This window comes from Amblyomma maculatum, chromosome 8, assembly GCF_055883805.1.
Source record: "Amblyomma maculatum isolate TAMU_Amacu chromosome 8, ASM5588380v1, whole genome shotgun sequence".
Taxonomy (NCBI): Eukaryota; Metazoa; Arthropoda; class Arachnida; order Ixodida; family Ixodidae; genus Amblyomma; species Amblyomma maculatum.
In genome coordinates this window covers 93,827,786-93,842,710 of record NC_139351.1, presented here as the reverse complement: position 1 = coordinate 93,842,710, position 14,925 = coordinate 93,827,786, and the positions used below count along the sequence as shown (strand labels likewise).

The window sequence follows — 14,925 nt, the reverse complement described above, 5'->3', positions numbered from 1 at the left end:
TTTACAGCAAGGCCGTACTTCTTATCTGTTGCCTTGCTCAAACGCAGACTTCCTGCGCCGCAGGTTCCGCACTTCGCTTGCGCGAAAAAATTGTTCAAAACCTTCAAGTCCACAATCACGAACTGGGTACCGGCATCAGCTGTCTGGTAATCCGCACTGACGCCAAGAAGGTCAAACTTGCGCTGGGTTGCTGACTTTTCCGACAGAACGGACTTTGCTTGCGCCGATCGCTCAACACGCTGCGCCTGCTCGGTCGACGAATAGTACACAGCATCAACACGAAGTGTACCACGATCCGAGATACGATTCGTGCTGCAACTTGGTCCCGCGGTGTCGTCATCGGGCAGCGTGCTTGATGTACCCGGCGGATCCAACGAGTCCGGCACTGCAGGCCCCGGCGACGCACTGGTGGCCGCTGCCTGCTGTTTTTTGTTCCACGGACGTTTCTTCCGGCTTCCAAAAGCTCGTTGCGTGCTCGGTTTCAATCGACTGTCTCCCGGCATCTCGATCGCAAAGAGAAACTCCCGGCACAAGGCGGAAACACGGCGTGTAGAGAAACACGAGCGCAAAAACAGACGCGCACGAAGCGACAGCCACAGCGGCGAACGCAAGAGAAAGAAAAAAAAATGACGTAGACGGTCACACCAGCCAATGGGAGGAGCAGAACGGCGCGCGCGCTTCGCGCGCCGCGTGCGAGCCAATCAGCGACCCGAAAACGGCCTTCGGGAAACCGGCCCGAACCGCCGCTCGGCTTGAGCGACGCCATTTTGAGATAGCTCAAATTGCGCACAAAGAAACCAGCTTCAAAACAAGCCCAAGATGGCGGCGATCGGCCGGCTGCAACGCCGGCGGCGCGCGCGGGAAGTTCGAACAAAGTCTCTCTTTTCGGGGCCATTTCGTCGCTGCCGTGGTGTTTTGAAAGCCGATTTTATCGCATTTCCCGACCGAATTCAGCGTTAATAATTTTACTGTAGATGCTCGAAAGGATAAACCTTCCGAAAATGAGTTTTTCCCAAAATCGACTTTTTGACCATTTTCGACCGTTTTAAGACCCGCGTCTCCCCTTAAGCAAGATCCTATTAGGGCAGGAGGGAACACCAATCGATATACCCATTTTGCACCTGAAATTGAACTCGAAATGTAATGCAAGAGTTTTATCAACTGAACTCAAAAATTAAATAAGTAAGGCTCCAAAAGAAAGGCCCTTAAATTTCCGCGACACCTCCATTTTCATTGGTCACTAGTCGGTGACGCAGAAGAAAGTGAACACTTGCTTGGCGGTGTGTGGTGGAAGCATGAGCTGACAGTTTCCCTCTAGTAAAAAATATACAATGCAAACATGGCAGAAAACAGTGTGCAGAGGCAGAACAAGCAAGATACGAACAAACAAAGTACTTTGTACTAATTTCTTTCTTGTCCTACCTGTACGTGTTGTTTCCTACTATGCTTACTATTTTCACACTAGCCTCCTTCCAGACTCTTACATTACAAACCCTCCATGATCCCCAACAGTGCCGCGAGTTCAGTGCGATGCATGAAGGCGCCACACACTAGTGCTGACCAAAACCAAAATCAATAGTTAAAATGCCTAGTAACTAACAATCTGTCTTGTGACGTTGGGGGAGGCTTTCTGGGTTATTTTCATTTAAAAAAAAAGAGGAATTAGCCAAGAGCATTTGTTTGATCAAGTACTGAATACCTTACTTAATTTCACAAACAAGCTACAAATGCTACATTGGACCATAAAGGTGACTTCCAGCTTCTATTTTTTCTTTTCTTTTTCCCAACCACTTTTTCCACATTTTCATTAAGGCCTGCTTATTAAGTTTCCGTGTCCATTCTACAGTTGGCAGGATTGGCAGGACTGATACCCTAATTTAAAAAAGCACCCTTTCACGGTCACATAGTATTTATTTAAAATGCCAATGGTTTTTACATGCGGTTTTGTCAAAATAGAGCATTTCATATGATAATCCTGACCTAGAAGCTATGGCATGAGCGGCAAGAGCAGAAACAGGGTTAAATGAGTGTGACAACAGTTAATTTACCAAAGGTTATCTGCACACACTGATATAGTTTCTGAGTCATTGTTTATTTCTACAGTGGTTCAGTTCATCTGTGCACAGTAGAAAAATACGTTTAAAGAAGGTAGTATCCAGACAGAAACTGGATATAGCACTCTATACGTATATCCAAATTATTTAGGATACAAAAATGAACAGAAATCAGGTTTTACCTGAAAACAAAGGGACCTACACATGGAGAATGCAATCAGATTATCTGAAAAAGTATCTTTAGAAAATTCATTTTTCGTGTCCTTTGACCCAGCATGAAGAAAAAAAATTCATATTTTTTTTTACACCAGCAGTAAACAAGCATTCCAAGAAATCTCAATATTGTTTTCACCAAATTAGAGCAATGCAATTTAAAGATTACTGGAATTGTACTGGCCAAACAAAGCAAAATAAACTTTCTAGTGTGATAGTCACAGATTCTCCACTAAAAATGAAAAATCTACAATCATTTCAATGTACAAGGAATGTACAAGCAATTCATCATCATCATGAGCAGCCAGATTATACCCACTGCAGGGTGGAGGCCTCTCCCATATTTCTCCAATTAAGCTGGTCCTATGCTAGCTGCATCCATATGACCCCTGCGAACTTAACCTCATCCTCCCGCCCAACTCCTACCGCCCCTGCTACACATTCCTGCCCTTGGTATCTAATTTGTTACTTTTTTCAACCATTGTTATTCTTTCTTTGCACTACATGCTGTGCCCATACCCACTTCTTTTTGATTTCCGCTAGAAAGTCATTAACTCGAGTTATTTCTCTGAACCACTCTGCATACTTCCGATTTCTTACAATAACAATTAGAATTATGCATTTCGTTCAGCTGTTTTGTGGGGAAGAAAAAAGAACAGTGCCGAAGTACTTCAAACCAAATAAGTTAGGCCATAAGTCATGGGTGCTTGATCATTTAACCTGCCAGAACCTTGAAAGGCCAGTGTAGCGACTTGCTAAATTTTTTGAGGCAGTTGAAATCTCCTTGCACATAAAAACAAAGTCCACTTTCAACAGCCCGGTACAAAATTGCCTTTGGACTGATTTTCCTTCCTCCTAATACTCTTGTTATTGTAATCATATTGAAAGATCAACAATATTATATCAATATTGTTAAACACATATTATTGTTAAGCACGAGAAACCCTTCGCATCCTCACTTTCCTCCCTCCTTGCTCAACTATTAAAAGAGCATGCAAAGATTGGATTGGAGAATCCGTGAGCATCCCATAACAGACATAAACAACAGACATAAATGCATACACAGAATAGACAGGAACGGTCTGCCATAAATGTATGACAATTCACAAAAATTAAGCGGGCAGAAGGAAAGGTGGGGGTTAAGGCATACAATGATGTAAGTGCTTGGATAACCCAGAAAGAAACCATTAAATCCAGTTTGAGAACACCTGTCTTGATTGGCAACTAGCAAAGCGTATCAAAGTGCTCTTTCTCTGTTCAAGACAGACTCACCATTGGTAAATGCTGTGAGCACCAACGTGAAGTTACTCGCCGGCGATGTGGCATTGACGTCCAGCACGATGGAGCCATTATCTGGCGGTGCGGAGAATGTCACCTGCAGAGCCGGTGTGGCCTCACGACGGTCTGCCTGATACCCACAGAAAGGGCCTCCCATGGCCACATCATTGGTGGTAGTCACCCGAAGGTAGCTTTCAGTGCAGTTGGGCGACATTGTCAGGTTCAGCGAAGACACGGTGAACACGAGACCGGCAGAAAAACGGACTCGCACACGGCACTGGTCCTGAGAGCCATTGAGCCACACGAGGGCCGCCTCACGGATGCTGAGCACTGCTGACTGGTTCTGGCAGAGTTCGCTGAATGAATCTGGAATGCAAAGGGCCAAATTACAGCCAGAAATCAATAGGGAGCTGAAATACATTACTATGAATGAACAGTTATGATGCACTACCAAAACTAAGGGTGATATAATCATTGACCAACGTACGACCACAACGCAATAATTTCAATAAATAGTTAGGATGCACTACAGCAAATGTCTCAAGTGAGCATTAGTACAGGGCCAGAAATTAATGGCAGATGAGAACTCCTAACTATTAACATATAATTGCACTACCACAACTGTCACCTCTTACATTGTAAGGCACAGGAATTATTTCATCATTGTACAACTACACGGTAAAATGTTGTGAACCCAGCCTCCATTAATCTCGAAATCTGGATAATTTAGACACATAGACTGGACCCTTGAAATAAAACATATGGAATGAAAGCCTCGTCAATTTGGTGCAATTCTGCAGTGCTGTCAGCAATCTTCATGTCACACCATTGAGACTATAATTGGTTTGCAAAAGTAGTGGATGTGTATGCGGGACAAGCTGTATTTTTCGCATGGGGTGCATTATCTGGGGAAAGGGCACTGTAAGAGAATATGTGCTGGTTCACTGCCAGTAAGACTACAATGCACCATTTTTCATAATTGCAAAAAGCAGCTGTTGGCAAGCAATTTTCTGTCAGGAACAATTTAAAAACCTGCATGAAATAAATGTATGTTGATGTCATAAACCTCTGCATGCTTTCTTTTTTTTGTCCTCCTTGATATTAAAGATTTCAGCAATCAAGACTCCCACTCTGGTTCTGATCTCATGAAGTCTGCATTACATCTCATGTGGTGCCAGCAGCACTGGCTTCTTTTGGTCCCACAGTAGGACTGGTAGACTAGAGAGGTTAACAGTTCGATTGCATTGTAGCATTACTAGCAAAGCATGGTTTTTTTTTATTTATTGTCTCCTGACTTGTGACAAACACGGCTCCACAAGAACGTGGAAGATTTGTTTATTTTATATCAGGTCAACCACTGACAGAATAAACAGTGCTTCAGTCATGACTGAAATTTTTGCCGAGAGAACAAAGAGCTCATAACCAGCAGCTACAACCACAATGAATAAGTACCGAGCCACAAAAAAAGAATGGAGAGAATCAGCATGAAAGAAAGCGGACCAGCCAATCCATCAAACCCTCACCCCCTCCTACTCACAGAGGGAGAGCCCAACCTCCCTGGCTGCTTTACCTTGAAAGGCAAGAGACAGAGAAGACTACAGCTCAGCCATAATCGCTTGAACAATCAGTTGCTCTGCTGACTTGAACAATTTTATACATGTGCAAACCTTTGGAGCTGAGCAAGGTGGTGGCACCACCGAACCCCAAGGCAGCCCCTGCCATGCCAGTTTTGTCGTAAATGAACCGTTGGGAGTTCATTAACATGCACTGACATCAAACAGTTATGTAAGCTACTTGTCTCTTGCCTTCATTGAAATGTGGCCATCGCGGCAGGGACCATATTCATACATTTGGGCTCAGCAGTCGACTGCCCTAACCATAGAGCCACCTCATCACGGTGCAGACTTAAACTCTTCGTCACATCATCAAGCTTGGTTTAATAGCATAGCACCTAGTGCTCACATACTGTCATTACCCTATTAAAGCCATTATATTATTAGTTCAGGCAGTGATATTCATCGCAAGCAAGAGCACTGACAATGTCTGTAAGAGCAGCAAGCAAGCATTTCACAAGTATTTCCGAAAGGTGTTACGGTTTCTGCAATGGTTCATCAGCACTTTTGTCACTGTTGACATCAAGAGGACTATCAAATCTGAGATTCTTTAGCTTTTTTCAGATTTATGCACCAGCCACTGTTTTCTTGTTCGAACAAAATTCCTTGTTGAATAAAATTGTTTTTGTTTGCTGCTTTCACACTAGAGTAACTTGGACTTTTCACAACTATGCTAAACTAGACAGAAAGACTTGTTTCCTCTTTTATAAGCAAAACAAGTGTGTATATGTGCTGCCTGCCTTCTACTGTTGCTTGTCTTGCCCTTGTTTGTTTGGTTTTTGCACACCTTCAGTCTTACACTTTATTACTACAGTAATGCTCCATTTTGAAACCACTGTTATAAACTTCGCCATTTGAGTGTTAAATACTGGTACCAGACACTGCAGTTACCAACAAATGCTACTATAAATAAACAATACAAGGTCTACATGTGGCTTTGACCACACAGTCATCAACAAAAATAGAACGAAAGCTGCATCCTGAAATAAATGCTGGAAAATGTCTCCTTAAATTTCAATACATAGCAACCAGTAAGCTCAATCCCTAGTTAAAGCATAAAGGCTAAAAAAAAAAAAAACAGAAAAAAAAAACGACAGTTCATAGTTTTGAAAGGAAGATCGATTGTATGAAGAAATATTACTAATTCAACTAATAACGCAGTAACGTAACTCCCTGAATAAAAACTTCTCGCGCACCGTCAGCAAGGGATCACGACGGCTGACATCAAACGGGTTCGACTCAGCGTAGGAGTTAGCAATCCCAGCGAGCAGCAGCAGCTGCAGTAACAGCAGCTGCTTTCATCGTAAGCGCTATCGCTGCCAGCTTGTCATGAGGAGATGTCACAACTAGGCAGCTATTCATAAATCAGATACGCGTACACGCGTGACTGCTATCTGGGCGGTCTCTAGGACGTCCGTATCGGTATCGTATCGCGCTCCATCTGCGGCCCGCAGTGACATCACCGGATAGAAAGTGACCCCCATACGTCTCCTCGCAGCGTGCCGCCCTAGAAAGTTCCGGAAAAACAAAAAATAACTTTAATATGAAAACATGCCGTAAATGCTCACGGTTTCAACAGATGTACTTAATAAAGACTTAGACAGTGGACAAAATTAAAGTAGCATCTCTGCGATTGTGACAGCTGACCTGCGGATCGCGCTTTACTTCCGCGTAAGCTTCAAGGCGTGAAGCGCCGCAGGAAAGTTTGAATGACTACCTCTTTTCACCACTGTGTCACATATTTAAACTTCACAAAACACCAGCACACAGAGAAACGGCATTCATTGCTGATCGAGCGCCAAGAGATTCCAGCTGTAGCGGAGATGAAAAGTGACTCACATTCAGGCATCAGATCGGCGAGCGCGCACGACAGCGCGACGGAAAGTAGCACGATCGTGCACGTTCGCCAAACCATGGTCACCGTCTTCTCTTCAGATCGCCGTTTCCGGACCAGAGACGCCGACGCACCGCCTGACGCACTTGCTCAGCTATCATGCAAAAAGTACGGCACCCAAAGACCCTGGCGGGAACAGTAGTAGTCACTCGTCAGATGTCAAGGCCGAAACGAACAGCTGCCTGCCGTCTGCGGTGAGGGTACTTCCATTCAACGGAGCACAGAGTCACTACCGACGTACTGACGCCTGCAACACTGCCCCCAACAACCAGCAGCTATCGTGCGGATTACGTATATCCCCGCAACGAACCTTTTATCCCTGCCGTACTAAGCATTCAGTTCGAAAAATTGAAGCAACTATACTTTTGTCCCAAGTTCATTCATCACGTGAGAAAGCTTGCTGTTCGTGCAGAGCCGCAGGGCCGCAGTTGTCTTGTACACACGCAACACAAGAGAACAAATTTGCGTAGATAAGAAATTGTAATTCTGTCAGTAAACAAAATAAAAAATGTTCTTGCTTTTTGCAACAGAAATTTATGATCATATTAAATATAAGTTGTACGGAACTTTTTTTTGGCAAAGTAACTTTCGGTTTCGGTTTTCTCGCGTAACTCGTACGTAGAAAAGTTTTTGGACGCAGGTTCGCCATGGGTTCGCGTTCAATCCACAGTAACTCCTTCACAAACAAATAAAGCATTGCTGCTCTCTTTGTCTACAAATCTAGAGTGGTCACATACTTGAGGCTAAAACTCATTTTGTCATAATGGAAGCCTCCAATTGTCTGAAAAGGCGAGAGATTTTCGAGACAATTGGTTTCATTCACACATCTCCGCTAGTGGGGATAAGCAGTTTCATTGGTTTACCACTCAGTCGAAGAAATGTACCATGTTATCGTGATATGGATAAAATAGATCTGGCGGAAATAAATATTTAAAAAAAATAAAACAAATGGATGGATGGATTCACGAATGCTACACATGGGGAGGGGGAAGAAAACACTTTTAAAGCAGACACAAGAACTATACAAATAATAAATAGCAGGTGTATGGCGTACGAAACACGGCATCAAGAAAGTCAAGCTGCCGACGTTTGATACTGCATTGAAATTTTTACCGGTGTTTTTTGCGTGGAGTTCCCTGCAATTCATCTCGGAGGCTGTACGACTGGTTTCTCGACAATGCAGCTAAATAGCTGCACCAACTGCTGTTATTGACACGATAAATTTGAAGAGATTTCATAATAAATATGCAATTATGTTCCAAACTGTGAAGTTTAACACTCCAAAGCGATACGTATATGTGGGCTGTGAAACGTGTTCAGTGGACGGGTGCTGGATTATCAAGATCCACTAGGTTCTTTCATATACTCCAACACTGTAAGGACATTGGCGTTTCCGTATGGAACATAGCATGCACGGTCCCAGTAAAATTAGAATCTTCAAACGTTTCCCTCATTCAAAGTTCAACAGGGGCAATTACCATTCATTATGTACTAGTGCATGTGCTCAACATGGGATGTTCCTTTCTTGCCAAAAGGAGTGTACTAGGCATCATCCATGCTGTGAGAGGCAGGAACCACATTCAGGGGGTCATGAAGTGAAATATTTGTGCCAGGAATTGTTTTTCTCTTCTGATGGACAGCACATTGCACTAACCTTCCACCACTAGGTATATAAACAGTTCAAAAGAGGTTTTAGGCCGAAGGCTCTGAAGGCAGCGGAAAAGTTTCCTTTAAAGGAACTCGCATTTCAAGAGTTCGAGTTGGAATGACCTTGATTTCAGCAGTCAAGGCCTCAGTTATACTTTTGATTGGTCCTCAATACACAGCGATCTTCACCGAGAAGTCAAGGCCGAAGTTTGCCACCCCTGCGGAGTTTTCGCTGTATCCCGAGATTAAGAATCCAGCACTTGGTCGCAACAGGTACATCTCGCTGGACACCATTCTCAACACAATTACCACATCACTTGTCCCTCTTCTAGACTTACATCATTCTGCAAGCATTTTCCTATTCATGCAGTCTCTTACATGTCTAAATTACTAAACACAAAAAAAAATCAGAACAAAACCAGCGCCTAAAAAGCGTGCACTTTTTCTGGGAACGTTTCACATAAGCCCTATTCTCTTGCACAGAGCCTCAAATGATCAAAAATTTAGTTCTCAATCAGTACGCTGTCCAGCAAAGTGAAGAAATAACAGAAGTGTCAGCTCCATGGTCAGTGCTCCCGGTACCATGTGCTAGTGCCTGTGAACCCAGTCTCGGTCACAGGCAAAAGTGGAGAGACCACATATGAATTGACAAAACTGCATGACAGCATTTTTTGAAGGTGCAGGAGCAGTTTCAAGACATGCAAAGGGTGCTCCTGCTGATATGCTTGTCTGAGCACTTCCGTCAGGTGCACCTTGTAAAAACAATTGTAGTGGTTCGCATGGTCTCTCCTCTTTTGTGCACAAATGAATGCACGGCGCTTGGATTACACAAAGTTAGCATGAAGTCTGGCAGCTGGTTTGAAGATCACTTGTGTGGCACAATCGTCATAACAAAGCATACGTAAATTAATAGGACATGTCCAAAACAGGTTAGAAAATTTAAAGGGATCCTACTTTAAAACTACAGCTCATGCATAGAAATTCGTATTGGCTAGGCCCTTGCTGGATTTGCTGCTACAAGTACATGAGAATAAAAATTTACTGGACACTTACTGCTGTGTAATGTGATTCAGCGACATTTAGGTAGTTTGTTTGCTATACACACATGCAATGAATTTGAGAGAAACTCGCATACAAGTATGCCGGCCGCTGTGTAGCAGTTCTATTATTTTGCAGATACTCCCTTCAAGTAGCAGTTCTGCATCAGTACCTGACAGTTAGTCAAGGAGCACGCCTTGTGATTCGAGAAGTGGCAGATATGTTCGAGTGTTTCGGACTGATGCGCGATTCTGAGATGAGGTCTGAAAAAGATGCTATACTACTCTTACACTTTCCACATCTTTCTCTGGCTGGCAACAGTGGTTTCCAGCTCACCACCTTGTCCTTGCCTCCTCTTCACCGAGGCGTCACACACTGCTATCAACACTGGGCTTTTTTGCACTTGTGAGCATTCCAACACAATAAAATACACAGGTGATCATTTGATGCAAAAAAGTAGTTGACAGAATTTGTTGCACATAATGCTTTTGCACAGGTTGCCTTCCTGTGCAGTTTTAAGTTTACGATGTTGCTATTGTTCTGATGCTGCATGGGCTTCTGGAAGGTGGTACTAAGTGAATGGTCATTGAAGACTTGCTGGAGGGGGAGGGGCATTAAGTTCTGAATAGGTGGGCAGGTTTCTAAAGAGTAGACATAGGTTTGGTTTGGTTTATGTGGTTTAACGTCCCAAAGTAACTCAGGCTATGAGAGATGCCATAGTGGAGGGCTCCAGAAATTTCAACCACCTGAGGTTCTTTAACGTGCACTGACATCACACAGCACACAATGCCGGGATTCGATCCCCATCCTTAGGCCCTGTAGTTGAGTGCCGTAACCACTGCACCACCACAATAGGTTGTAGACGTAGTTAGGAAAAATTCGCAAGAAGGTGCATAGAGGCTTGATTTAAATCTTGCGTTCTGTTCCAGTGCTGCGGGGCATCTGACAGGTGATAGATGGAGGTTTCACAAATACGCATACGTGACATGGAAGCTACAAAAAAAAAAAGGAAATATTCCACAATTTGTGTTTGTGGTACCCAATTGAAAGGAGCACTGTGCATGTTGTAGTATGCCTCATAGTGTTCTTGCATGTACTATACAGGAACACTAACACCTAAGTGAAGTGTGCATCTCCAACCCATCAAAAAATTCCATCAAATCATGTTTTTTCATTTCCAGAGGTTGCAGTTTTCAGCCTTTCATATTTTTTAAATAGTGACCAGTCAAAGGCAGAGATTGATTAGATGACAATCAGATGATTTTAATTGCTGCTGGCCTAGCAAGAGCCCTTCAACCTAGGCCACTGCCAGCTTCGTCTTCTTTCTGTCTGTCACATGACCAGAGGCCACCAAGTGATCGTTCGGGTCATGAACTAGAAGAAAACACTGGTGATGATATGCAATGGCCAGTAGGACAGGATGGTGGAACAGAGAAGAGAAGATGGTGGCTGGCTGGTTGTCATGATAGAGATGGGTCAATAAGCCACAGTTCACGAAGTCTCCGGACCCACTGTTCACCAGAAGGCAATGACTTACAGGCTCATCAACGCACCCAGCAGCAAGAAAAGGGTGCTGTGTCCTCATGTGAGGGTGATTAGGGGGACCTTTGTATAAGTGGTGGAAATCTCAAAGCAGCAGAGTCTCACAGTTCAAGTCATCTTGTCTTTTGTCAAGGTCGGGAGGACAGGGCAGATGAGAGTGGGGAGGTCAGCTCGCGTCTGGCAGGCTGAGGCAGTGCTGCAAGGTGTGAACCACGAAAAGCAACCAAGACCTCAGCGGATTTAAGATGGCCTCCGGAGCTCAGAGACCAGGATTTTGAGAATTTTTGCAGCATCCACACCAAATGATATGTGGCAACGAGCTGAGGGTGGAGACATGATGACTAGATGACGATGGGATGATTTAAATGGCTGTTGGCCAAGCATAAGTCTTCCACCCTGCATCATTACCAGCGTCTTCTTTTAGTCTATCACAATACTTTAAATTGGTGGCTTTGTTCCAGCTTTTATTTCAGAATGTACTTTGAAAATAAGATGGGTGGGTGGGGGGGGGGGGGGGGTTATATTCATTTTGACTGGTGGAATTGTCAATATGCATTACGATATTTCTTTGTGGTGGAGAGTCATTTATAGTTTAAACTGCCCATTTTATCATTAGCAGCTCAAGCATTCAAGTTACAATTCAGTCACAATCAATATTATTTATAACTGTGCTTACAAAAATGCCATTGCAATATGGAAAAACTAACAAATTATGAAAACCATCAGACACTCGAGGAAGACTACTATCATTCATTCATGTTACTGTTGGGTTATTGTGCTGATTTAAGGAATGGAGATCATGTGCCCTGCATGCTGACAGCTGCGTAACCGTTGCAGTAGCCCAAATATGGCATTTTCTGTGACGCGCAAGCACGCTTTCACCGTAGCATCCTCAAATACAGAGAATGAAGATACTTCACCGAGTAACTGTTCTAAGTGGGTGATGTTGGTGAAGTGGGTGATGTTGGTGAACAGTGCTATGCTATGAACAATGCTTGGCAAGAAGACTGAGCTAGTCAGTCTGAAAAGGCGTGTAACATACTTACTGGAGCAACCATTCAAAACTAACGGCTACACTATGCCTAGAGCTTGGACTTTGAATTTTTTTTTTTCTCAGGAGAAGTCTGTGGTGTTTTTAGTTATCAGAACACAATTTTATTTTCGCGGTAAATTAGATTTTATTTTTCTGGGGATGTATGCAGCAAACATATGTGCGTAGTATTTGCTATATGAAATCCTATCATTGTAAAACTACAGTCAAGTAGCAGTGTGAGAGAAACTGACTGCAGGACAAAAATGCTAATAGTTTTTCTCTAACACCAGTTTGTACAATAATCTAAGCAAACGAGAAACGGCAGAAGTGAGAACATCGTTTCTTGTCATTTATCCCCTCTAACCATTTTCTTTTTAGACAGGCAAGTATACGTAAAAAAAGCTTTCTCTGCAGCCCCCTTCCTAGCCAATCCCCCTGTTTGGTTATGTGCCATATGCTATTTGATCAACAGCAGCCTGTGCCCTGCATGGTGGCTTTAGCAGTACATGGCATAGTGAAGCTATCGGTTCAAAATTAAAACCACGAGAACATAAAATAAAAACAGATTTGTTGCTGCAGCTGACCGGACAGCGGAATTTAGGCGACTGCAGCGGTTTGTTTCACTTTTGTGAATCATGGTATTTTGAGAGAGAGGTGGGGTACGAAGGCAAGCGCCCTTCGAATTCTGCCAAAGCAAACATTTGGTGGCCCCGCAAGGGGCCAGAGAAAAAAAAAAAAGAAAAAAAGCTGACAAACCAGTTTTGCCTTTCGGGGGAGATGGCATTGACGGAAATCAGCACTGTCCGACGGCATTGTTCAAAGTGGATAGTGGCGAGCGATGACTTCTATGAGTCGTAGGAAAGGGTCCTCGCAGCACCAAGGACCGTTGATGGACTCCCACCAAATTCATGCCAGGTAGGACTCTGTTAGCTGTGGCGCGAGTTTTAGGCCGCTTCTATTTAGCCGATGCTTGGCCTTCTGCCAGGCACTTCCGATATTCTGGGTGTGGGCCCCGGTGACCGGATCAACAAAATTGGCAGAATGGTTCACAATTTTGTAAACCAAATTCCTACCAACTCCGTTGGCGTCCATCAGCTGCGGCGCACAGTTGTAGGCGGCCCACTCATCGATGGCGACCGTGGTCCCTGGCTTGACGTTGGCGGCGATGGTGGGGCCTACACCATGATGGGGCCCAACGTCGCCGCGTGCCGGCGGCCCACCTTCAAAATGCGCAGCTCGTGTTTTAAGACACACACCATCCCGAAAATCCAAGGACCACGGTCCACCACACCGCCGTAGTTATTTTGCCGGTGCGGCGGCACGTTGTCACCGGCCAACAAGAGTCCTTTGTTGGACTTGTGCCACCGGCCAGCAAGTTTCCTTTGTTGGACTTCCGTTTGACTCTCATCAGACATTCGTCAATTTGGACCTGTTCGCCTGGTCCACCCATCGGTTGCAGCCGGAGCTCAGCGGCGGTCACTTCCCGGGCAAAATTCGTCCAGTCGGTCCTTTTCTGCTTCGGCAGGTTGAATAATTCCTTCTGCAAATATCCCATTATGATAGGCGTGATGTGCTTCGTCATGCGTGCAACTGTGATAGTTGCTTTCGATAACGGTTACAATGAAATTGGGACCGCTTGCCGCCGCCATTTTTTGACACTCTTGAGGAATGAGCCCTTGGAAACAATGTGCCACAGGAGCTAGAAACGGCACCCACACTCGTCTCCGTTCTCCAGCAAAAAGCAGTACGGATGTAAGACCGTACTGAAACAAAAGAACTCGGCGACTCGGCAAAACAGCGCGCGAAATCGGCAAAGACTGCGCAAAGGCAGTCACGCGAGTGCCGATCAGTTACCGCCAAAAAGTTGCTAAAATCACATACACGACAGAGTAATGAAGCCAATGGTCCCGTGTTCACAAAATGTATGACCAAACGCGCTCCATGCCGCACGCGCACAAAGTTTCAACAGTTTCCACGATTGAAAGTATTTGAAAGCATTGGGCTGACTGCGGTTGGCTTCGGCTGTCGTCAGCATTTTGCACCACTAGCCAGCCTTCTACTGCTTCTACTGGCGATCAGCAAAGCTATTCTGAAGTCTCCGAACAGTTAAACTTATTCAAAACATTAGTTAGCAAATATAGCAATTTATAAAATTTTATTGACTTGTACAATAACAAATTTATTTTTATTTATACGATTTCTAACCTTCTAACTGCTCACGCGCGCCTGCCCTTTTCATTATGACTGCGCCGCGAAAAGTTGACGGCAGCTGAAGCCAACCGCAGCCAGTCGCGCGTTTCATGGAAAGAATGTTTTTTGAAAACTGTGTGACGGTAGTGGCGGTGTATGTATCCATGTCCCTCGCCAGAGAGATGCAGAACGAGGAGATTTCAGAGCAGACGTGCACGGATTGTACGAATTACGTCCGCGAAATTTGCTGCGCGAAGCTCGCGGAGCAGCCCCCAATGGGTGGACCGGGGGAAGTACAAGTAGATGAATGCCTTATGAGGGGCAAACGCAAGTACAATCGTGGCCGGCTTTTGGCAGACGACAATGTGCCACCACACCGCCAGAACAACTATGGTGGTGTTGTCGACCGCGAACCGTGGATCT

At 44.5% G+C, this 14,925-nt stretch overlaps 1 protein-coding gene across 2 annotated transcripts in view; it reads right to left on the bottom strand.

Annotated features, from left to right (window-relative positions):
• LOC146181839 (uncharacterized) overlaps positions 1-14,112 on the bottom strand; it is a 28,193-nt gene extending 14,081 nt beyond the window's left edge. Inside the window, exons 1-2 of one of the 2 annotated variants that reach the window (XM_084576847.1) lie at positions 13,069-14,112; positions 3,540-3,911 (exon numbers count right to left, since the gene is read on the bottom strand). In XM_084576847.1, the coding sequence (XP_084432973.1) occupies positions 3,540-3,911; positions 13,069-13,096 (400 nt within the window). In that variant the 5' untranslated portion in view covers positions 13,097-14,112. Of the gene's footprint in view, positions 1-3,539; positions 3,912-6,997; positions 7,470-13,068 lie in introns of those variants that run through there. The other variant, XM_084576846.1, reaches the window with a different exon arrangement.
• Between the last annotated feature and the right edge of the window lie 813 nt (positions 14,113-14,925).